Raw genomic sequence first — 23,971 nt, 5'->3', positions numbered from 1 at the left:
CATCATGCAATAGATGGCGCCGTTCTTCACACAACAGAGTTACCAGCAACCTGCTGAGGCATTCTCTTCCGCAACCACGTTCTGCTGCAGCAAAACACTGGGAACAAGGGTACTGAAGAAGAGTAGAAGAAGAGTTTGGATTTGATATCCCGCTTTATCACTACCCGAAGGAGTCTCAAAGCGGCTAACATTTTCCTCTTCCCTTCCTCCTCCACAACAAACACTCTGTGAGGTGAGTGAGGCTGAGAGACTTCAGAGAAGTGTGACTAGCCCAAGGTCACCCAGCAGCTGCATGTGGAGGAGTGGGGAAGTGAACCCGGTTCCCCAGATTACGAGTCCACCGCTCTTAACCACTACACCACACTGGCTCTCTTCATCGTAGCACGATGTTGGATGGCGCCCCCCCCCCCCCAGGAAATTGACACACACCATTAAAAGAGGTCTTGGTTTGCAATGGGCTGGACCAGAAAAAGAACACTGAGCCCTGTAAAACTGGAGGCAGGTGGCAAACTGGAGGGGAACCATACCCAGTTTCGGTTTCATAAATCCGTTTGTTATCCCGAGGCTGTCGGCTGCCACCGCCTCCCCGTTCACGACCCTGAGGATGGTGAATTCAGAAGCCAGCGTGTGCGTCACGAAGGGCAGGTCTCGCTCACGTATCTGAGAAGAAGAAGAAGAAGAAGAAGAAGAAGAAGAGATAATAATAAGCTCATGAGAAAAACAAAGACCCTGTTGCTATTACAGTGGTACCTCAGGTTACATACGCTTCAGGTTACAGACTCCGCTAACCCAGAAATAGTGCTTCAGGTTAAGAACTTTGCTTCAGGATGAGAACAGAAATCGTGCTCCGGCGGTGCGGCGGCAGCAGGAGGCCCCATTAGCTAAAGTGGTGCTTCAGGTTAAGAACAGTTTCAGGTTAAGAATGGACCTGCCCTTCACTCTAAGCTCCCAGGCTGGGGTTACTGTGGGGCAATCAGCCTCATATAACCAACATGCTTAACTCTAATTCATGCATGAAGCCCCTCAACAGGAGTGCCAGCTTGGCCTCGCGACTGTGGGTGCCCAGGGCTGTGGGTGCCATGCAGCACGCATGACCCTGGCATCGAAATCTGTGGATGCCCAGCCCCTTGATGGGGGATTTTGTGGGTTCTCGGGGCCCCAGGGCCCCAGGGAGTCAGCACCTATGCCCCATATCAAACAGGACCACGGACAGAGATTGGTTGGATGGGAGTAAGGACGTGTGTGTTTATGCAGGCCTGACCCAATACATTTTGATACCTGAGGTGAACCACAGAATGGTGCGCCTTGCCTCTCAGGGGGTAGAGATCAGGAACAAGGGGAATAAAGATCTACACTGGAATCTGCTGCTCTGCGGATCTTGCTGCCCGAGGCAGTTGCCTCCCCTTGCCTTATGGGTGTGCCAGCCATGTATGTCTGCATGTGTCTTTGTGTCCCCTGTCTGGGAAGACACTGGAGCTCCAATCTTCCTGGCTCCTAGACAGGCCCTGATCCAGGCAGCTGCTTCCATGAGCTTCCCCACTCATGCACAGTTAGCAGGATACTTCCCTGGTTCATTGTCTACTCTGCTCCTGGGAACCCTCACACCCCCACTACGCTTTTCTTAACATCCAGAGCACAAAAGCTTCCTCAGAGCATTGTGCATTTGTGTTTGTCCTAAAAAAGAAAAAAGAAGGTATTGCCTGGTTGTGGAATACTCCTTAAGGACCAAAAGAGCTTCCTTTCCTTTCCCCCATTTTTGTTTTGCAAAACAACTGGTTATCAGTGGTTCAAAAGCAGCTGAAGTGTAAAGCTGCAACATTTCTGACGCCTCAGCACTCACACACATGATTTTACAGGCATGTGCACTACGGCCAAGAGGGGTCCAGCCGCCTACTAAGGACAGACAGAAGTTCAAAAAACTCTGGGGCGCTGAGTGCGGCAGGAAGGACAAGGGAGAGAGCTTGCACTAAACATTTTAACAAGGTATCCCCAAAGGCAAAACACAGGGACCACGGGATGAGGGCTATCACTTATTAGGGGCAGAGGGAGTGCCCCATTTTCTGAGTAAAGTGCAAGCTAGAGTAATTGGGTGTGCAGGACTGATGCTGTGTCACAGTCAAATCTAGAGGCTTCCCACTGCCACCCAATACTTGCTAGAAACTGCAGTCAGTGCCACTTCTGACACCATGTTGCATGTCGGTTACCGGTTATCAAAATTTTAAAAATTCAGAAGTCATGCAGAAGGTAAATAGGAAATAATTGGGGATCAAGTCATAGTCTCAGGGGAGGCCACCCATCTGGTTCCTATCAGGTCTTCTGTAGACAGAGCATGACTTCTGTCATTTATCTGCTCACACTGTGTTTCCTTACCAGGATGAAGTCTGTCTGATAAGTGGAGAGCATGAATACTGAGATGTTCTGATCAGCCAACGGAGCTATCACTGATTTGGCAATCTTGGTCACGCCGATGGGCTGGGAGCTGGAGAAACTGCCTCCTCCGGAAACCACGTTGAGCGCCAACCACGTCGCATCTGCTACACTCAGGTGTTCTGAGGAAGGGAGCTCTGAGTGTTGGGAGGGAAAAAACCCCACAACGATTACCTTCATAGGTTCATCGGTGAATATTAATTCAGCTGAGAGCTAAGAAGGGAGTTCTGAAGTGTGATTGATCTTACATTTGTTCTGGAACGTTCCATACCTGTCAAAGAACATGGTGCCTATTTGTCCCTTGCACAGCGAGCACTTCTTGATAATGTTCTGAGAGTCTGTTTATTCTGGCAAATTCAGACAAATATGAATGACATGAAAGCAGTTTACTGTGAAACTATTTCGAGGGCAGTAGCTGTGTTCCTCTGGCATTTATTTATTTTATTATATACATTATACTTCTATACTGTCCATCATCTGAGGATTGCGGAGTGGTTTTCAATATAAAAACACAAAAATGTATAAGAAAAATACTGCTCCTTTTCCCGTAGGAGAGTCAAAGTGGCTCCAGGGTTGTTCTCCTGTACTATTTCAGACACGTGGTTTATATACTTATGTATGTGTTTGCCTTGTACATTTATGAACATTTATTTTATAAATATAAGACCTTAGAATTCCTATAACAACAATAAGAAACGAAACAATACCCACAGTTTAAAAAGCCATAGATTGTTTAGTTAGCCAATAGCTGGGGAGAAGAGGGATGCTTTTGCCTGCTGCCTAAAGATATAGAATCGTAGAGTTGTTAGGGACCCCAAGGGTCATCTAGTCTGACCCCGCTGCAATGCAGGAATCTCAGCTAAAGCATCCATGACAGATGGCCATCCAACCTCAGCTTAAAGACCTTCAAGGAAGGAGAGCCCACAACCTCCCAAGGGTGCCAACCTAACAAAGGCTCCAGGCAAGCCTTCCCAGGGAGAACATTCCACAAATTGGGAGCCACCACGGAAAAGGCCCATCCTCATGTTGCTCCCTCCAGATCTCTTGTGGAGGAGGCACGCAAAGAAGGGCCTCAGATGATGCAGGTCGGTCCATTTGTTTTTCTTACAGCAATTAACAACATACATACCCATGTGCACAGTGCTTTTTTCCGGGGAGGGGAGGGGAGGGGGTGGTACGCAGGGGTCTGCATACCCCTAAACATTTTGCGACTCTAAGACTATTAAATAAATAAACCAACCAGCATGCTTTCTTCAGCTCATTCTTCCTCACACGCCCCCCACCCAACTATCACCTGTGAATGAGAATGATCTGATTTTTTTTGCTCTTCCCTCGATGCAGAAGACCCCACAGAGGGCTGACTCGAGGGGTTCAACAAGGCACTGTGGGATGACCCTGTGTTTCTTTGTTACTCTAAGAAAACAGGTTATGTGCTTTTGCATAGTGGTAGAGTCCTTACGTTGTTTAAAGAAGGAATCCTGACCTTTTTGGAAATTCAAATGCTTTCGCCTCCACTCCCAATATTCTCGCTTGCACATTTTCTAGCTGGAACAATTGTAACTCCAAAAATATTTGCTTTCACGTTCCTGCTAATTGATGCCAAAGCCAACACAGCGAAGCTTGTTTCTCAGAATTCATCCAATAAATACCCCAGTCTACCTTCTGCCAACCACTGGTGGAAAACATCTTGCAACACATACGGATTTCTGAGTAGCATTTTTGCTTTCACCCAAAGATTGCGAGGGCTCATAGCTCCTTTTCTCAGGCAAACAAAATGGTTTTGAGCCGCAGCACTCAAGGATAGATAGTGAAACAGACAGAGGCACATGAGATGCTTTCTTTGCCCCCATGATACTCTCCACCCAAGTTTGTAAAATGCCAAAACAAATTCCAAACTCTCCTGTATGCTTCATCTATCCTGAGCATACAAAAGGCAAAACAAAACCCAGAAGAATGCAGATAATGTCAACCTCACCTTACAGCCTTAAACTTCAAAATGCAATTGCACCCTCAAAATTGCATGCATGCAATTGCAAAATGCATCTCTCTCTCTCTCTCTCTCTGGTTCCACTTACCCTTGATCCCCACTGCCTTCCACCCCACAGTCCCAATGGGCTGCACAGAGTACTCAAAATGACAGGTATGTTTCCTAGCACAATTCAAAGTGTTGGTGCTGAACTTTAAAGCCCTAAACGGCCTCGGCCCAGTATACCTGAAGGAGAGTCTCCATCCTCATCATTCTGCCTGAACACTGAGGCCCAGTGCTGAGGGCCTTCTGCCGGTTCCCTCCCTGCGAGAAGCCAAGTTACAGGGAACCAGGCAGAGGGCCTTCTTGGTAGTGGCACCTGCCCTGTGGAACGCCCTCCCGTCAGATGTCAAGGAAATAAACAACTATCTGATGTTTAGAAGACATCTGAAGGCAGCCCTGTTTAGGGAAGTTTTTAATATTTAATGCTGTATTGTTTTTAACACTCGATTGGGAGCCGCCCAGAGTGGCTGGGGAAACTCAGCCAGATGGGCGGGGTATAAATAATAAATTCAGTATTACAGTATTATTATAACAGTATTATTATAGTTACAGATAGGTAGCCGTGTTGGTCTGCCATAGTCAAAATAAAAAAATCCTTCCAGTAGCACCTTTAAGACCAACTAACTTAGTTGGTCTTAAAGGTGCTACTGGAAGGATTTTTTTATTTTAGTATTATTATAACTACTGATGACTGATATTTCTTGCCCTGGAGCACAATTGGATGCTGTTATCGTAGGGGTGGGGATGAGAAAAGATGCAGTGAATTAAATATTACCATTCCCCCCCCCCAGGGCAGGGAGTGAGGATAGTCCAGATGTAAACTGGACCTTAGAGGTTGGGGTTCATGCTCTCCTCACCAGAGGGAGAGGCTAAAAAAATATGAAGGTGAACGGAGGGTCTGGCTGGTGGTAAAGATGCTAACCTATCAAAGCAACCCTTGTATTGACAACACAGCCTTGGTCATTCGCTGGACTGCCTGCATTCTACATTGACATGGATAACTAGGTGTTGCCTCCCACAAGAGAGACAGAATTGTCGCCTGATTTTGCAGTTTGCCTGTGACTCCTGCTGTTCTGTCCCAGAATCCTGACACTTACAATCTAAGCAAGATGCCGGAACAGAAATGAAAACAGAGAGAAGCAGTCTCCAATTATTTTGGGCCGCTCGGTTTGCTCTGTCAACTCTGGCTTCTTCTCCCTAAGTGATTGGGAGAGAGGTGGTGCGTTGGAAAGAGAGATCACACCTGATGCTGTGAAGGTTGACACCAGTGGCCACCCTTCCCGAAACGCAGCAATAGAAACACCTTTAATAACACATATCTGCAATAGTTCCAGCAGCTCTGGTTTCACAAACAGCCACATGAGGATGTGGCTGATGGCAGCGGTTTGTAAAATAAGTATGTGGTAACTCAGACATGGAAAAACTGCATTCTGTACACATGCATCACCTATCATCTATCTATCTATCTATCTATCTATCTATCTATCTATCTATCATCTATCTATCTATCTATCATCTATCTATCTATCTATCTATCATCTATCTATCTATCTATCTATCTATCATCACCCCTTCATGGATCACCGCCTTGCCATGGCGAAGGGGCTTGAATAACTCAGAGAAGCTATGAACTATGCCAAGCAGGGCACCCAAGATGAACAGGTCATAGTGGAGAGTTTTGACCAAACGTGATCCACCTGGAGGAGGAACCGGCAAGCCACTCCAGTATCCCTGCCAAGAAAACTCCATGGACAAAGACAACAGGCATATAAAAGTTATGACGCTGGAAGATGAGCCCCTCAGGTCGGAAGGTGTCCAACATGCTACTGGGGAAAAGCGGAGGACAAGTACAAGTAGATCCAGAGCTGATGAAGTGGCTGGGCTAAAGCCGAAAGGACGCTCAGTTGCGGATATGCATGGAAGTGAAAGGAAAGTCCAATGCTGTAAAGAAAAATATTGCATATGAACCTGGAATGTAAGAACCATGAACCTGGGTAAGTTGGATGTGGTCAAAAATGAGATGGCAAGAATAAATATTGACATCCTGGGCATGAGTGAACTAAAATGGACGGGAATGGGCGAATTCAGTTCGGATGACTATCATATCTACTACTGTGGGCAAGAAACCCGCAAAAGAAATGGAGTGGCCCTCATAGTCAACAAAAGAGTGGCAAAAGCTGTACTGGGATGCAATCTCAAAAATGATAGAATGATCTCGATACAAATCCAAGGCAGACCTTTTAACATCACAGTAATCCAAGTTTATGCACCAACTACTGGTGCTGAAGAAACTGAAATTGACCAATTCTATGAAGACTTACAAGACCTTATAGAAGTGACACCAAAGAAGGATGTTCTTCTCATTATAGGGGATTGGAATGCTAAAGTAGGGAATCAAGAGATAAAAGGAACAACTGGCAAGTTTGGCCTTGGAGATCAAAATGAAGCAGGGCAAAGGCTAATAGAGTTCTGCCAAGAGAACAAGCTGGTCATCACAAACACGCTTTTCCAACAACACAAGAGACGACTCTACACATGGACATCACCAGATGGGCAACATCGAAATCAGATTGATTATATTCTCTGCAGCCAAAGATGGAGAAGCTCTATACAGTCAGCAAAAACAAGACCCGGAGCTGACTGTGGCTCAGATCATCAGCTTCTTATAGCAAAATTCAAGCTTAAACTGAAGAAAGTAGGAAAAACCACTGGGCTGGTAAGATACAATCTAAATCAAATCCCTTATGAATACACAGTGGAAGTGAGGAACAGGTTTAAGATTTAGATTTGCTGGACAGAGTGCCTGAAGAACTATGGGTGGAGGCTCGCAACATTATACAGGAGGCAGCAACTAAAACCATCCCAATGAAAAAGAAATGCAAGAAAGCAAAGTGGCTGTCCAACGAGGCCTTACAAATAGCGGGAGAGAGAAGGCAAGCAAAATGCGAGGGAGATAGTGAAAGATACAGGAAATTGAATGCAGATTTCCAAAGAATAGCAAGGAGAGACAAGAAGGCCTTCTTAAACGAGCAATGCAAAGAAATAGAGGAAAACAACAGAATGGGAAGAACCAGAGATCTGTTCAAGAAAATCGGAAATATGAAAGGAACATTTCGTACAAAGATTACCATAATAAAGGACAAAAGTGGTAAGGACCTAACAGAAACAGAAGACATCAAGAAGAGGTGGCAAGAATACACAGAGGAATTATACCAGAAAGATATGGATGTCTCGTACACCCCAGGTAGTGTGGTTGCTGACCTTGAGCCAGACATCCTGGAGAGTGAAGTCAAATGGGCCTTAGAAAGCACTGCAAATAACAAGGCCAGTGGAAGTGATGGTATTCCGTCTGAACTATTTAAAATTTTAAAAGATGATGCTGTTAAGGTGCTACACTCAATATGCCAGCAAGTTTGGAAAACTCAGCAGTGGCCAGAGGATTGGAGAAGATCAGTTTACATCCCAATCCCAAAGAAGGGCAGTGCCAAAGAATGCTCCAACTACCGCACAATTGCACTCATTTCACACGCTAGCAAGGTTATGCTTAAAATTCTACAAGGAAGACTCAAGCAGTATGTGGACCGAGAACTCCCAGAAGTGCAAGCTGGATTTAGAAGAGGCAGAGGAACCAGAGACCAAATTGCAAACATGCGCTGGATTATGGAGAAAGCTAGAGAGTTCCAGAAAGACATCTACTTCTGCTTCATTGACTATGCAAAAGCCTTTGACTGTGTCGACCACAGCAAACTATGGCAAGTTCTTAAAGAAATGGGAGTGCCTGATCACCTCATCTGTCTCCTGAGAAATCTCTATGTGGGACAAGAAGCTACAGTTAGAACTGGATATGGAACAACTGATTGGTTCAAAATTGGGAAAGGAGTACGACAAGGCTGTATATTGTCTCCCTGCTTATTTAACTTATATGCAGAATTCATCATGCGAAAGGCTGGGCTGGATGAATCTGAAACCGGAATTAAGATTGCCAGAAGAAATATCAACAACCTCAGATATGCAGATGACACAACCTTGATGGCAGAAAGTGAGGAGGAATTAAAGAACCTTTTATTGAGGGTGAAAGAGGAGAGCGCAAAATATGGTCTGAAGCTCAACATAAAAAAAACACGAAGATCATGGCCACTGGTCCCATCACCTCCTGGCAAATAGAAGGGGAAGAAATGGAGGCAGTGAGAGATTTTACTTTCTTGGGCTCCATGATCACTGCAGATGGTGACAGCAGTCACGAAATTAAAAGATGCCTGCTTCTTGGGAGAAAAGCAATGACAAACCTAGACAGCATCTTAAAAAGTAGAGACATCACCTTGCCAACAAAGGTCCGTATAGTAAAAGCTACGGTTTTCCCAGTAGTGATGTATGGAAGTGAGAGCTGGACCATAAAGAAGGCTGATCGCCGAAGAATTGATGCTTTTGAATTATGGTGCTGGAGGAGACTCTTGAGAGTCCCATGGACTGCAAGAAGATAAAACGTATCCATTCTTAAGGAAATCAGCCCTGAGTGCTCACAGGAAGGACAGATCGTGAAGCTGAGGCTCCAATACTTTGGCCACCTCATGAGAAGAGAAGACTCCCTGGAAAAGACCCCGATGTTGGGAAAGATTGAGGGCACAAGGAGAAGGGGACGACAGAGGATGAGATGGTTGGATGGTGTTCTTGAAGCTACCAGCATGAGTTTGATCAAACTGCGGGAGGCAGTGGAGGACAGAAGTGCCTGGCGTGCTCTGGTCCATGGGGTCACGAAGAGTCGGACACGACTAAACGGCTAAACAACAACAACATCTATCATCTATCTATGATCCTCATCTGCACCTTTCATTTAAACTCTGGGAATTGTAGTTCCATGAAGGGAATTAAAGCTCTCCTAACACTTCTCAGATGGGATGCGGGTGGCACTGTGGGTTAAACCACAGAGCCTAGGGCTTGCCGATCGGAAGGTCGGTGGTTCAAATCCCCGCAACGGGGTGAGCTCCCGTTGCTCGGTCCCTGCTCCTGCCAACCTAGCAGTTCGAAAGCACCTCAAAGTGCAAGTGGATAAATAGATACTGCTCCGGCAGGAAGGTAAATGGCGTTTCCGTGCGCTGCTCTGGTTCGCCAGAAGCGGCTTAGTCATACTGGCCACATGACCCGGAAGCTGTATGCCAGCTCCCTCGGCCAATAAAGCGAGATGAGCACTGCAACCCCAGAGTCATCCGTGACTGGACCTAATGGTCAGGAGTCCCTTTACCTTTTTAAAACCTCTCAGCACCTCTAACCAGTGCTTTTTTTCTGGGGGGACACAGGGGTATGCATACCCCTAAACATTTTGTGAATCTTTGTACTTTTGTCCGTTTACTGTATTTATTTCCCCCGATTTGAACGATAAAATGGTGATTTTCTTGAGTCGAAATGAGAGTACCCCTAAACATTTTTTATAGAAAAAAGCATTGCCTTTAACAAAATTCAGTTCCCAGAATTCTTTGGAGGAAAGCCATGGGCTGTCTAAAGTGGCACGATACTGATTTAAATGTACAGAGCAGAGGGGGTCCAAGGGTGATTTAAAGTTCCAACCCCCACCAAGCTCCCTAGTTGACCCTCGAGCCAACATCTCTCTCAGCCATGCCAACCTGGCAGGGCTGTTGTACAAATGAACTGGGAAGGAGAAAACTACCATGATTCTCTTCAGAGAAACACAAAACAATATACAGTGGTACCTCGGGTTAAGTACTTAATTCGTTCCGGAGGTCCGTTCTTAACCTGAAACTGTTTTTAACCTGAAGCACCACTTTAGCTAATGGGGCCTCCCGCTGCTGCCGCGCTGCTGGAGCACGATTTCTGTTCTCATCCTGAAGCAAAGTTCTTAACCTGAGGTACTATTTCTGGGTAGCAGAGTCTGTAACCTGAAGCGTATGTAACCCGAGGTACCACTGTACATTTACATGCATAAACACACGTGCTCCCCTCAGCACCAGTTATGCCTGCATAGCTAGAACAAACCTAAGTTTCTTGGAAAATGGGGTTTGCAAAAAAACTGGGTGTAAATAAACAGCATCAGTTTCCCCCTCTCTTCCTCCTTCCATGGAAGTAAGGTCAAAGATACAAAATTACTTTCCATGAGTTTATAGTAATTCCTTTTCTTTTTCTTTCCTCCTTCTTTTTGTTATTTCCCCTTTTCATTTTTATTTTGACTAATCTGTTTTCCATTGCAGGCTCCTCTTCCACACAGGCCTGTCTCTAGCCATCCTCCCCTTGGCTAGCTGACCAGAAGAGAATTAACCCTTAAGGTACACACAGGATGATCTCTGCTGCTGCACTTCCAACTCTTGGCATCCTCGAGGCCACAGGAGGTCCAGATCCTGGGTGTGAACAACTCCTTGCCTCCCCCCCCCCAGCCCTCCTGAATGCCTGGCCCGGGGACAGGATGCACTAAGATTTGCCAAAGTAGCCACAAAACCCGCCAAACAGGTCCTCGTGTCTCTATATTTAGGCCACGAGGCAGGTCTCACGTTTGGCTTCCGCGTATCAAGAATGTGTTTACATCAAAATCTGAGCCCGCAGAAGCCAACAGGGCAGCTGGATGGCAGCCAGGTGAAGGATTCTTTCCAAGCACAGATGCCGCTCCGCATTTCGAAGTCCTGCTAATCTGATAAGGTGCCCGGGGAATTATGTGGGTAAACAATGCCAAAATGGGCTGGTAGGGAGAGAGCAAGAAAAGGTGGAACAACATGAGATACGAATTGAAGAAAACGTTCCATTTAACATTTGTTAAAAAACCGGAAGCATTTTTATTAGGGATTGTAGGGAAAAATCTGCCAAAAAAGCTGAAAAACATCTTCATGTATGCGACAACGGCCGCGAGCGTTTTAATAGCACAAGGATGGAAGACTGAAGAAACCCCAATTAAAGAATCATGACAAGAAAAATTGATGGACTACACAGAACTGGCAAAACTGACATACAAGCTACGGGACAAGGATAACTGTGACTTTAAGGATGAATGGGAACCCTTTACAAAATATTTGAAGACGCAACAAAGCGAACTGGACTCCTTGGCTGGTTTTGAATAAACATTCACAAACTTTTTATTGATAATAATCAACTAAATAGTTTGAGGAGCTATACAACTGTGTAACATGCAGAAAACAGCATTCTCAGAGAAACCAAAGACTGGAACTGAGGGAAGGGAGGGAGGGGGAGGGAGGAAAAATGGGGGGGGGGAAATAAGGATGATATGTTTCTGGATAATATGTTTTGTTTTAATTTTGAATAAAAAATTATTAAAAGAAAAGAAAAGGTGGAACACAGCTGGCTCTCAGGGAGGGAGAAAACTATCAGGGTGTACGCTGTTGCCTTGTGCCAGATACATACTTTCAACCAGAACCGCTGGAAATCGGCTACAGACCACTGTGGGCAGAGGTGGATTTGGGGGAGCACAGCCTGTTCAGTTGCCCTCGGTGCGGAGCCTAGAGGGCGCTGCAGCTATGATTTAGGACGGAGCGCAAGAGGCAGAGGAGGCTGGATTTCGGCCTTGCGCAGCGTGCCACTGAACTCCGAGGCTCCAAGGTCTGCCGCTGCTGTTGAGTCGCAGCCACATTGGCACATGAGGAAATGTCAAAACTGAGGGACAAGCAGCGGTAGAGAGAGGCGCAAGGATGGGGGCCAGAGAGAAAACTGAGGAGCCGGATCGGAACCAAGAGTTGCTTCCGGCTAAAAATCCCATTCGAAGTACAGTGGTACCTCATGTTAAGTACTTAATTCGTTCCGGAGGTCCATTCTTAACCTGAAACTGTTCTTAACCTGAAGCACCACTTTAGCTAATGGGGCCTCCTGCTGCCGCCGCGCCGCCAGAGCACGATTTCTGTTCTCATCCTGAAGCAAAGTTCTTAACCTGAAGCACTATTTCTGGGTTAGCGGAATCTGTAACCTGAAGCGTATATAACCTGAGGTACCACTGTAGACCTACCAAAATTAACAGGTCACTGTCACTACTGTTCCTTGCCCTTCCAAGCTGCTGGAAACTGGGGGAAGGGAGAAGGCTCCTGAGCTTCACTCCTGTTTCTGCGTTGCCCACAGACATTTGGTTGGCTACTGTGAGAATAGGATACTGGACTCAGTTGGCCACTGGCCTGATCCAGCTTGTTAAGCATTGCTCACATCTCTGAAAAGCATTGTGGCTCCTTAGCCCCAGAGACCCCGAGGAAGGAATAAAAAACTTTGAAATGGCGCATCAGAATTCCAACAGGGGGGAATTGTAACATACAAATCTACCCATAGCAACTATGGTATATACAGTGGTACCTCGGGTTGCAAACACTTCAGGTTACAAATGCTTCGGGTTACAGACTCCGCTAACCCGGAAGTAGTACCTCGGGTTGAGAACTTTGCCCCAGGATGAGAATGGAAATTGCGCGCCGGCCGCGCAGCAGCAGTGGGAGACCCCATTAGCGAAAGCACGCCTCAGGTTAAGAACAGTTTCGGGTTAAGAACGGCCTTCCGGAACGAATTAAGTTTGTAACCCTAAGTACCACTGTATATTTGTCTTCTCCAGGTGTTTCAAACAAGTTCCATCAGGCTGAGGATGACAGGAATTTTTAGACCAAAAAATCTGGGCTGCACAAAATTGATATATAATATATTGGCCCTCTGCATGACATAAACAGACACAAAGAGAGAGATTCATTTCCTCCTAGAAGTGGAATCATCTATTCATGCTTCACTGCATTAGAAGTTAAACCGGAGTATATTTTTAGTTGCCACTTGATTATGTAAGCTCCATTATATAACAAACTCTAGTTATGGGCATTCTGTTTGGCTCGCTTAAAGCATAGCAACGTTATGTCCAAACTGCTTTCCTTTGCTTTAGCCAAGAAAAATAAATTAAACGGGCCATACATTGAATTCCTGGCAAGGCTTTATTTTTATTTTTTTGAAGGACGGGCTGAGATCATTCTCTTTTTTCCGGGGTGATGGTGTTGTTGTTGCATATCTTCTACAAAACAACTTATCTCTCACATGGACACATGAAGTGGCTTGATAGTTAGTCAGACTGTTGGGCTGATCTAACCCAGGGCTCCCAGGCTCTGACTGGCAGCCCCATTCCCTAGAGTCTGGGGTATGACTTTGTTGAGCAAGCTGGTTTCGCTAAAAATGCCAGGGCCGAATCTGTGATTCTGCACAGTGTGGTGAATCTAGCGCCGAGCTAGAAGAGGGAGCTCCTATGTGTCGTCTAGCGCAACATCTCATCCTTACAACAGCCCTGTGAGGTAGGCTTTGGCAGAGAGGCAGCGAACGGCTTACAAGCGGCTGAACGGGGGACCTGAGGGCTCTTCCAGTCAAAGTCTGACATCAGGGGAGTTCAGACACTCAGCAAAAGAACACACAAAGGGGAAGGGGTGTCATTTAAAGCCCCTCTTCTCTGCCCACCACACCATACTGGAAATTCATGAGTGTAACAAAATAATGACAGATTGTTCTGGTATAGCTCCATGATTGGCAGGGTGGGGGTCTTGGAAACAAGCCTTCAAGCAAGGGGTGTGTGTGTGTGTGTGTGTGTGTGTGTGTGTGTGTGTGTCCCCCTCATGTTTTGGTGGAGCCTCATCCACAGACTTCTCTAGTTGCTGCATCAAGAACGTAATCCCCCTCCTTGCACCAGAGTGTCAGGTGTATAAGTGTGACCCAGGGCACTGTGGGAAATTAAAATGGCTGCTTGCCACCACTGGCGAAGCAGCTGGCCAGGGGCTCAAGGCATCTAGCTGTGCCAGAGTTCCTTGCTCTTTATCCCACATTAAGATGGGATGGGGGCTTTGAAGCTCTGCCACCCCAGCTCCCTTCTTGAAGGCCTTATTATCTATCTATCTATCTATCTATCTATCTATCTATCTATCTATCTATCATCTATCTATCTATCTATCATCTATATAAATCCAGTTATATGTTCCTTTTCATTCAAGATCACAGAGTAGTTTGCAGGTAAAATACAGGGTATATCTAAAGAACCACTGATGAGCAAAACTCACGAAGGTCCCTTTGCTACAAATAAGGACTCTGGTCCTCATGGTTTTGAATAAGGGGCTAATTTAAAAAGGATCACAGGAAGTTGTCTTAGACTGGGTGATATGACTGGTTCTTCCAGCCTATTGTTGTTTGCGCTGACTGGCAGCTGCTGTCTGGGAGTTTCCCCCTATCCGACCCGGAAGCGCTGGGAACGGAACCCGGAACCTTTTCCACCGAGCTCCATCCCTTCCTCAAACTGGAACATCACTGCCAATGTAGCCTTGGATATATTTTTTTAATAAAAAAACGCAAAACTTTATTACCGCACTGATGAGATCACACCACCATGGATGTTGTTGATAACGGTTTGGCTACACCGGCTTCACAGCTCAAGAATGGCATTGTGACTAAGCATGACTTTTATAACTCTTCTTAACAAGAGGGTCAGTTCTATTTCTGACATAGGTGCCAGTTCCACGGTGGGGCGGGGGGAGGCAGAAAAAAGGCAGTGGCAGAGGCGCTAGGAAAGGGGGGGGGAAGTATCATATGAGAAGCAGCAGACTTTCCCTCCCTTTGTCAGGGAGCAAAAAAAATAAAATAGGCAGACTTCCTTTTACATGTACAATCCTGCCCTACCCTGCCTGCAACTTTGTGCCCTGTTGGGATAGATGCGCCCAGCAGGCCAGTGACCACAGAGAAAAGGGAGTGCAAGCTTGCTAGTAACAGAGGGCTATTTGTCAGGGAGAACAGGGAAAGCAGATCCATAGAATTCTGGCACAGGAGTCAGGTGTGAGCCTGGTGCAAAAAATAGATGAACACGCGGGTGGCACTGTGGGTTAAACCACAGAGCCTAGGACTTGCCGATCAGAAGGTCGGCAGTTCGAATCCCCGTGATGGGGTGAGCTCCCGTTGCTCGGTTCCTGCTCCTGCCAACCTAGCAGTTTGAAAGCACGTCAAAGTGCAAGTAGATAAATAGGTACTGCTCTGGCGGGAAGGTAAATGGCGTTTCTGTGCGCTGCTCTGGTTCGCCAGAAGTGGCTTAGTCATGCTGGCCACATGACCCGGAAGCTGTACGCCGGCTCCCTTGGCCAATAAAGCGAGATGAGCGCCGCAACCCCAGAGTCGGTCACGACTGGACCTAATGGTCAGGGGGCCCTTTACTTTTTACCTAGTCTCCGGAAACAAACAGGAGGAGAATATCGGTCTCCCCAGGACACAGGCCATTTTTCAACAAGAGCACGAAACTGGCAAACCAGCATTTTGCACAGAAGTTTGGTTCTCTCCATTTCGCTCTCCTTTGCCTCCCGGGACAGACGGGATGCCAATCATTAGGTCTAAATAAAGGGATCTCCCTCCTTCCCTGCCTGTACAAACATTAAAACAGAAGGATCACATGGTTCCATGTAATATATTTAAGATCCACTTCCAAGGTTCCTTTCCCAGGGATTAATCCAGGTTAAGTGGGTGGCAGCTTGAGAGACATTGCCTTTTCAGTGGTGGCTCCTTATTTATGAAGCATGCTTCCCAAACCAATGCTAGAAGGTCAAAATTGCGTTTAGATTTTAGGCAGGCTTGTGGCGTTTGCCCTCCTAGGTGACATCATGCTGGGTCATAAGGAAAGGGTTAAATGAGTGTGAAGTGATTGGCCAGTGGGAACCCAAGGGGAGGAGTTAGAGTTAGAGTTGTGAAGAATGGAGTCGGGTGTTAGAGAAGAGACAGTGAGGATACGTCTGTGGGTTGGGATAGTTTGATGTGAGGGAGTGAGAGAATCTGTTGAGAGGAGTCAGTTAAACATTTGGGATAATCAGTTAGAAGGTATTAGGAAGGTATAGGCCGGTAAAGAAACTAAGGTTAAGAAACTGACAAGAAAAATTATCTGAAACCATAAACTTGTTAATGCCTATAAAATAAACTCGTTTATTTGGTTTAATGTTAACAACTGTCTGGACTCTGTGTGTACCCAAGAGAAACGGGTTGGTGGCAGCGGAGAAGCAATCACAGTGGTGGCACAGGGATCAATAGACCGTCAAACGTCCGGGGACCCTGTGTGATCGCCACAAGGCTTATCTGGGATATTGAACAAGCGGGATGCACTCCTAAGCACATCTGCACAGGCTTGTTTAGAGAAGGCTTTTTCCTCACCAAGACTTTTAAATTGCTCAAAAGGTGCATCTGCTCTCTTAATTTGTCCTCTGAAATTATTTACAGAGGCCCACGCCAATATGGTGCCCCTTGGAAGTTGCTGGGCTCCCAACTCTCATCCTCCCCAACCATTAAGGCATGTTGGCTGGGGCTGATGGGAATTGTAGTCCAACAACACCTGGCACCAGATTGGGGAAGATCCACTTATTGACCATAAACTGCTCCTTCTGCAGTTTCATGCTTGTTCTATTTCTTTTCACTTTCTATTGCTTTATTTGGGTAGCTTTCACGGTAAGCAGCTTTGGAGATTTAAAAAGAGAGAGAGAGAGAGAATTCAAAGAACAGTTCAGGTTTTTCTGGGTTTCTCTCCACGTTTGGTTTGACATGGGAGTCAAACGGGGGCTGAGCTTGAAAATGGAACAAGCTAAACTTTTCTTCCTCCATTGGAAGCTTGAACTGGAACCGGTTTGACTTCTTGATTGCTATACTTTGATGTTTCATCTGCTTCAGGGCTCAGCGATATGCTCTGGCCAATGCTTTGTGGGCGTCCTTAATTAGCAAAATTAATAAATAAGCCCTAATTGCAGGAAGAGAGTCCAGGGATCTATGCTTTAAGCAGACAAATATCCTGCAATATCCTGCCTCGCCGTCCCCTTTATTAATGCACCCCAAATAAATTATAAGGCAAGTCCTCTTCAGATACCAACAGCTTAACATGCTGCTTGGCTGCTGTTTATAAAACAAGATACAGCAGTTGGAACAGCAAGATCTCCATTTGCATTCACAGCAAACAAAGTCAACTGGCAAACAAACAGGCTGTAATCGAGGGAGGTGGTTTAGTTTATGTGTGTGTGTGTGTGCGTGCCCCCCCATCACTCTCCCCACTTCAGGCCGGCTACTTGGGGGGCAGAAGACTGAGAGACAGAAATAAATAGAATCCTTGCTAAATGCAATTTCTTAACATCAAGGGCAACGTGAAGGTCACCAGCCCTGAATAACAGTCATTGTGGATGCGAGCAAAGGAAAGGGCTGGAAAATATTCCTCACCACGATAAAAATAGGGGGAGTTGGGGGGGAAGGAGGAAGAGAGCTTCCTTCTTGCACTATAATTCTCCACTTACTGTAGAACATTTTCTCCAGGTTCTCTGGGCATCCCTTAACACGGGGTGGGAGGAAATTCCAGACCAATGGTCCACGTTTGGATTGCCAGATCTCAAAATCTGGATTGCCGTGGTCTCTGCAGGCCTCCCTGAGCTCCCCGGACCAACCACATGCCCCAGTGGCAAACAAGCTGCTATTGTGCCATGGCTGAGTTCCTGAGCTGCTACTGATGACTGCCTAATAAATGCCTTTCTCTAAAGCCTCCTTTCTTCCTCCCCCGTCTGCAGAAATGAAGAGAACTACAAGAGAGACTGCAGCCAGGCGGGCAAAGGCTGGAAGGGCCATAGCTCAGTGGAATGAAGAAGGTCTCGGGTTCAACCCCCAGCTTCTCCAGGTAGGGATGGTGGGACTATCCTGTGCCTGAAACCACCGAGAGGTGCTGCCAGTCTGTTTAGACAACACGGAGGAAGATGGACCAGTGCTTTGACTGGGTGTAAGGTACCTTAGACTCACCCACCCTGCCTGCCTTCCTACCAGCCTAGTATTTAAATGAAGGTGGGGAACCTCACAGGCCACACTTGGACCACCAGGCTATATGGGGGAAGTCATGCTCATATGCCAGGGATCAGCAAATGTTTTCTGCAGGGGGCCAGTTCACTGTCCCTCAGACCTTGTGGGAGGCCGGACTATCTATCTATCTATCTATCTATCTATCTATCTATCTATCTATCTATCCATCTCTATCTATCTATATTGGGGGGGGGAATTAACAAATTCCTATGCCCCACAATTAACCTAAAGATGTGTTTAAAATAAAAGCACACATTCTACTCATGTAAAAACACCAGGCAGGCCCCACAAATAACCCAGAGATGCCCTCCCACCAGATGTCAAAGAGAAAAACAACTACCAGACTTTTAGAAGACACCTGAAGGCAGCCCTGTTTCGGGAAGCTTTTAACGTTTAACAGACTATTGTATTTTAATATTTTGTTGGAAGCCGCCCAGAGTGGCTGGGGAAACCCAGCCAGATGGGTGGGGTATAGATAAATTATTATTATTATTATTATTATTATTATTATTATTACATTCGCTAGTCACTTTGCATGGGGGAAGGAAGGTCCCAGAGCAAGAAGAAACACAAAAGCAAATTGAAACCAGAATTATTTAAAGCAATGAATGGGCGGGGTATAAATAATAAATTATTATTATTATTATTTTAAATAAAAGGGCCGATTAAAAAAAACACGCCGATTCCTGGACCATCCACAGGCTGGATTTAGAAGGCGATTGGGCAGGATCCGGCCCCCAGGCCTTAGTTTGCCTACCCATGCCATACGCAATACACATCAGGTATGAAGTGGGTAAGGTTGGCACTTCAAAGGAACAAGGAGGAGCCAAGAGTGGTTCCCCAATGGTCCCTTTGCTGGAGCAAGGCGTGTCCCCACCTGCCCACCAGCTGATGGGTGCTCAAGGAGGGGGACGTGGTTTCCATTCAAAGCCACTGTTGTGTACTGAGTTGAATAGGATCCAAAATGCAGCACTCTGATTGGCCCTAGAACAATAGGATCCAGAATGCAGCAGTCTGATTGGTCCTAGAACAATAGGATTCAGAATGCAGCAGTCCGATTGGTCCACAGGAGCCACCCAATCCAGCTCCAGGTGGAAGTGAATCCGCAACCTGATTGGCCTACAAGAGAATCCCGGAATTAGCCAATCACGTGCGGCCCATTGTGTAAATAATGTATATAAAGCAGACATTCTGTGGGAACTTCCATTCCTCCTCACCACTATGAGCTGAATAAAGAGCATGAAATCTACTCTTGACTCAGAGTATATTTCAGCCACTCCTCTCAGAATTGCTCTCTGAAGCCACCTTGCAGGAGACTGGCCACTTCCCCATAGCACTTCACCAAGCGGTCCACTCCATTGTATTACGCAACGAAAAGTATTGTTATCGTACACCGTGGATGCTGTGCCACTAATTTGCAACGTGTGCAAAGATAAGTATACATCATTGCTCTTTGCTGTAACTGTTATGTAACTGAACAAAATATAAACAAGCTGTGTAACCAGAAGAGGCCCCCTTTATGCAAGAAAGGAACTGGGCTGTTAGTGGTGGGAGCTGTTGTAGGAATTTATGTATAGGTTGGGGGGGTGGTTGCACCTCCAGCAGATATCCTGCACATGCAGCCCACTACCAAAATCAGCACAATCACTTTTGTGACTTTTGTGACTTGTCCCCACAAAACACTTCATCACAGTTTCTTCCTATCTATTCAAAGGGCCTTTTCTGCATGATACCAAATGTAACAATTCACTGATAAATGTATCTATGCACTGGCTCACAGGGAAAACTTCAGAAATTCATATAGACATGTGAGCTCAGCTACTCAGCTGAGTGATAATTCCTGGCATCCTGATACCTGAGTGCCAGACAGGTAGCCATTCCAGAAATAACAAACCCAGATGAAGACAAAAGGGTGTGATTAACTTGGCTGGGAAACAGGGAAATGTAAATATCTCTTTTGTTACACTTGATGGGTGTTTGTTGGAGGACAAGAACCATAGGGCAGGGTCCAGGATGCTCAGATTACTGCCACCAGACCTCCCCTTTCATGATGTAACCATGATGCATTAGTGATGTAGTTGGGGGGGGGTTGTAACATGGGGATTAGCAGCTAATAAAAGTTTGGGGGCTCTTTTGTTCGGGGCTTCCATCTTGTTCCACCTTGTGGTAGGTAGGAGTCCTGTCGCAACAGTCTTCAATAAAGACCAAACCTACTGGCTGCTGTTTTGCTCTGGTATGCCTGGCTGGTGTCCTTGTTTTTGTCCAAGGGACCCCTCAGATTTCTCCATTAACAGAGCTCTCTCTGGAACACCTTTCCAATGCACAGCTGCAATTTATTTTGCCTTTTCGCCATCAAATGAAGACCTTCCTTTAAAAGCAGATCTTTCCCCCCCAGTCTGTGGTTTTTGGTTGTCTCTGAAATACTTTTTCACGTAGAAAATGTTTTTTATTTTTTTTATATATATACACAGAACTGTATTCCCCCTCCCAATTTTTATTTAAGATTTTCAGATTATAGCATTTCAGTAATTTTACAGTCATTTTAACATTTCAAAACTTGGCTTCCTTCCCCCTCTTTCTGCGGTTCCTTAAAATTATTTTCAATATCTTCTGTATATCCAAATTAACTTAAATTGTTCATTTATTCATCTACTTTAAATATATACTCTTATTGAAACTGCAGGCTATTACAACAACCCTGCCAATGTTCTTATCTGTTTACAATTTATCTGTAAATAATAAACCATTTCCATTCCATGGAACTGTATTTCATTGATCGTACATATGGAATTGTGTTTTTTTGTAAGGAAATGTTCATGTTGCTGATGTTTTTCCTTTTTTTTTTTACTGTATGTTTCGGGATGTTTTAATGGCAGGTGCTTCAGAAACAGAACACTTTTGCCTGTTTGTCTCTCCCTCCTTTTCGCCTTCATTAGGTGACCCTGCATTCCAGGAGGGAGCATTACACTCTCTCCACAATTAAACGTCAGCTACTAACCTTGTACACCTATGTGCTCATTGCCCTGAGCAAATTCACTACTTTTGTGGCGGTTAATATATGCAATTTACAACCCCCTCAACAACTTCTTTTTTTTTTTAACACCCCCACAAGGACTGCCCTCCACAATCTACAAAAGCATGCTATTAGTCAACCAGACACTAGCCAAGCCATGAAATTTCTGAATGATTAACTACTGGCTCCCAGCTAAGGTGAGGGAAAATGTATCTTTTTAAGGTGGCCCTAGCTATCAAAGTTCCCTCTAATTATCCCCTTGGCGTGCAGAAGTAGATTTTCACCGGTGTGCACATTTTTCAAACCCTAGAGGGAAGGACGATTTTACATTTCAGTAGCATATGTGGAAAGCAACCATGAATACAGTTCTTAGCGTGGCCTTTAGGGCATTTGATGCAGCAATTCTTGCTGAAGCTAACAAGCTCTGAGTCAGGTCAGTTTTGACTACATGGGCGACTGCTCGGAAGCCCCATGGCAGGAGAGAAATGCCTTTTATCTATGTATATACTTACAAAATGCACTTTCATAAAGGAAAACAAAACAAAACTCCAACCAACAACAATTTTAAAATGTCAGTCGAAGTTGGTTAGCAAACTAAGTTGATGGATTATGACAAAATGGCAAAGCTGACTGGAAAGATCAGGAACCAAGAGGACAAAAAGTTCAAAAAAGAATGGGGGAAAAATTATAATTTATTTAGGAGACCAATGCAAGCAGATGAAAACATTACCAGGGTTTTAATCTCACTTGTAATGTAACAAACATTATGGACAATATGGAGTGATACAAAATATAGACTATGAAATAATATGCAGTTCTAAATGTTGGCAACAGGACCCATGGCGGGGGTAGGGGTAGGGAAGTCTCGAGATTCAGAGTAATCTCTACATAGGGATATGCATTTTGGTTGTTATGATGTTATATTTGTAAAATCAAATAAAAATGTTTTCAAAAAATAAATAATAATAAAGGTGTACCTATGTAACTTGGGTGGGGAAAAAGCTGGTTAGCAAAGAATCTCAAGGTTGAAAGGCCGACCTGAATAATGTTTTTTAGAAGGTGTCTGAAAACCAGCAGTGACAACTCCTGTTGAACCTTTACGGGCAAGGAGTTCCGCAGGACAGGGTCTACCACACTACAGGGCTCGGCCCATGGTATGGGACAGCTGAAACTCAGGGTTGTGTGGGACCACTAAAGGTAAAGGGACCCCTGACCATTAGGTCCAGTCGTGGCTGACTTTGGGGTTGCGGTGCTCATCTCGCTTTATTGGCCGAGGGAGCCGGCATACAGCTTCCAGGTCATGTGGCCAGCATGAGTAAGCCGCTTCTGGCGAACCAGAGCAGCGCACGGAAATGCCGTTTACCTTCCCGCCGGAGCGGTACCTATTTATCTACTTGCACTTTGATGTGCTTTCGAACTGCTAGGTTGGCAGAGCAAATGGGCACTCACCCCGTCGCGGGGATTCGAACCGCCGACCTTCTGATCAGCAAGTCCTAGGCTCTGTGGTTTAACCCACAGCACCACCCGTGTCCCTTGTGGGACCACTGGAGGCACCCTATCAGACAGGGCTAGTCCAGGACGTTTTGCTACATTTTCCTGGCCTGTGCATTCAATGGCAGTGCTCTGAGTACCACTGGTTACAACCCCTAGCCTCTGCACCGCCACCGTGGAAACCCACTGAGTTCCTTCCTCCTACAAGGCAACCCGTCGATCGCCACCATCTCCTCCTCTTCCTCCCAACTTAATGCTGATACAGTTCATTATCTTATGAAACAAATTGCTTCAAGTGAAGTGTGACATTAGCATGTGCGTGATTCTCCAGTTGCTGGTGCTATTAAAGTTTAAGATGCAATTAGAACAGAGGGTAGAAAATAGCTTTTGCCGAATATTTCGCAGGCCATTAGTTTGAAGGATTTTCCACACAATTTATCCCTGACATTTAAAAGTAGGAGGGCTAAGGGGGGGAAAGAAATCCACGTGAGGGACCTTTGCCGTTTTGATAAATGCAGTGTATGTCAAACCAGGAGCAGCCGCGGCCAGCAATTTAATATGCTCCATCGGTTGATGGTCTTGTTCAAAACCTGACTGTGCCCAATCAGTGCAAATCACCCCATTAGTAGAGGAGTTTGTCTTGCATTATTCTGCACATGCAGAATTTCAAGATGCTAGCTCTCATTGAGGAAGGTCTCCTAACTTTCCAGGCTGGAGCAGTTAAAGACCAAACATTCCTCATCTTTTCCTCCCCCCCCCATTAGTTGAAGTTCTGGCACAGGCATAGGCAAACTCGGCCCTCCAGATGTTTTGGGACTACAACTCCCATCATCCCTAGCTAACAAGACCAGTGGTCAGGGATGATGGGAGTTGTAGTCCCAAAACATCTGGAGGGCTGAGTTTGCCTATGCCTGTTCTGGCATGTCTTCCAAGAGAACTGCAGGCCCTCCAAGTGTCCCTGTTTTCCAGTGACATTCCCTGATTTACAGAAGCTGATTTGATCTTAGAATGCCCTGCTTTTCCTTTCATCGGATAAATGTTGGAGGGTATGGAGTTGTCCAACCCCCAAGCTGTCTGAAGGCAGCCCTGTATAGGGAATTTTTTAAATGTTTAATTGTGTTTCTATATATCTTGGAAGCTACCCAGAGTGGCTGGGGCAAGCCAGTCAGATGGGTGGGGTATAAATAAAACAACAACTACAACAATAGAATCAT

General features: G+C 45.6%; 1 protein-coding gene across 1 annotated transcript in view; it reads right to left on the bottom strand.

Moving 5' to 3' along the window:
- CASTOR2 (cytosolic arginine sensor for mTORC1 subunit 2) overlaps window positions 1-23,971 on the bottom strand; it is a 50,737-nt gene that overhangs the window by 7,581 nt on the left and 19,185 nt on the right. The window contains exons 3-4 of the mRNA XM_080983194.1: window positions 2,371-2,564; window positions 528-660 (exon numbers count right to left, since the gene is read on the bottom strand). Coding sequence (XP_080839320.1) covers window positions 528-660; window positions 2,371-2,564 — 327 coding nt within the window. The remainder of the gene's footprint in view (window positions 1-527; window positions 661-2,370; window positions 2,565-23,971) is intronic.

Source organism: Podarcis pityusensis (assembly GCF_964106645.2).
Source record: "Podarcis pityusensis genome assembly, chromosome: 15".
NCBI classification, from domain to species: domain Eukaryota; kingdom Metazoa; phylum Chordata; class Lepidosauria; order Squamata; family Lacertidae; genus Podarcis; species Podarcis pityusensis.
The sequence above is the reverse complement of the archived record's forward strand: the minus strand, read 5'-3'. Positions and strand labels throughout refer to the sequence as shown.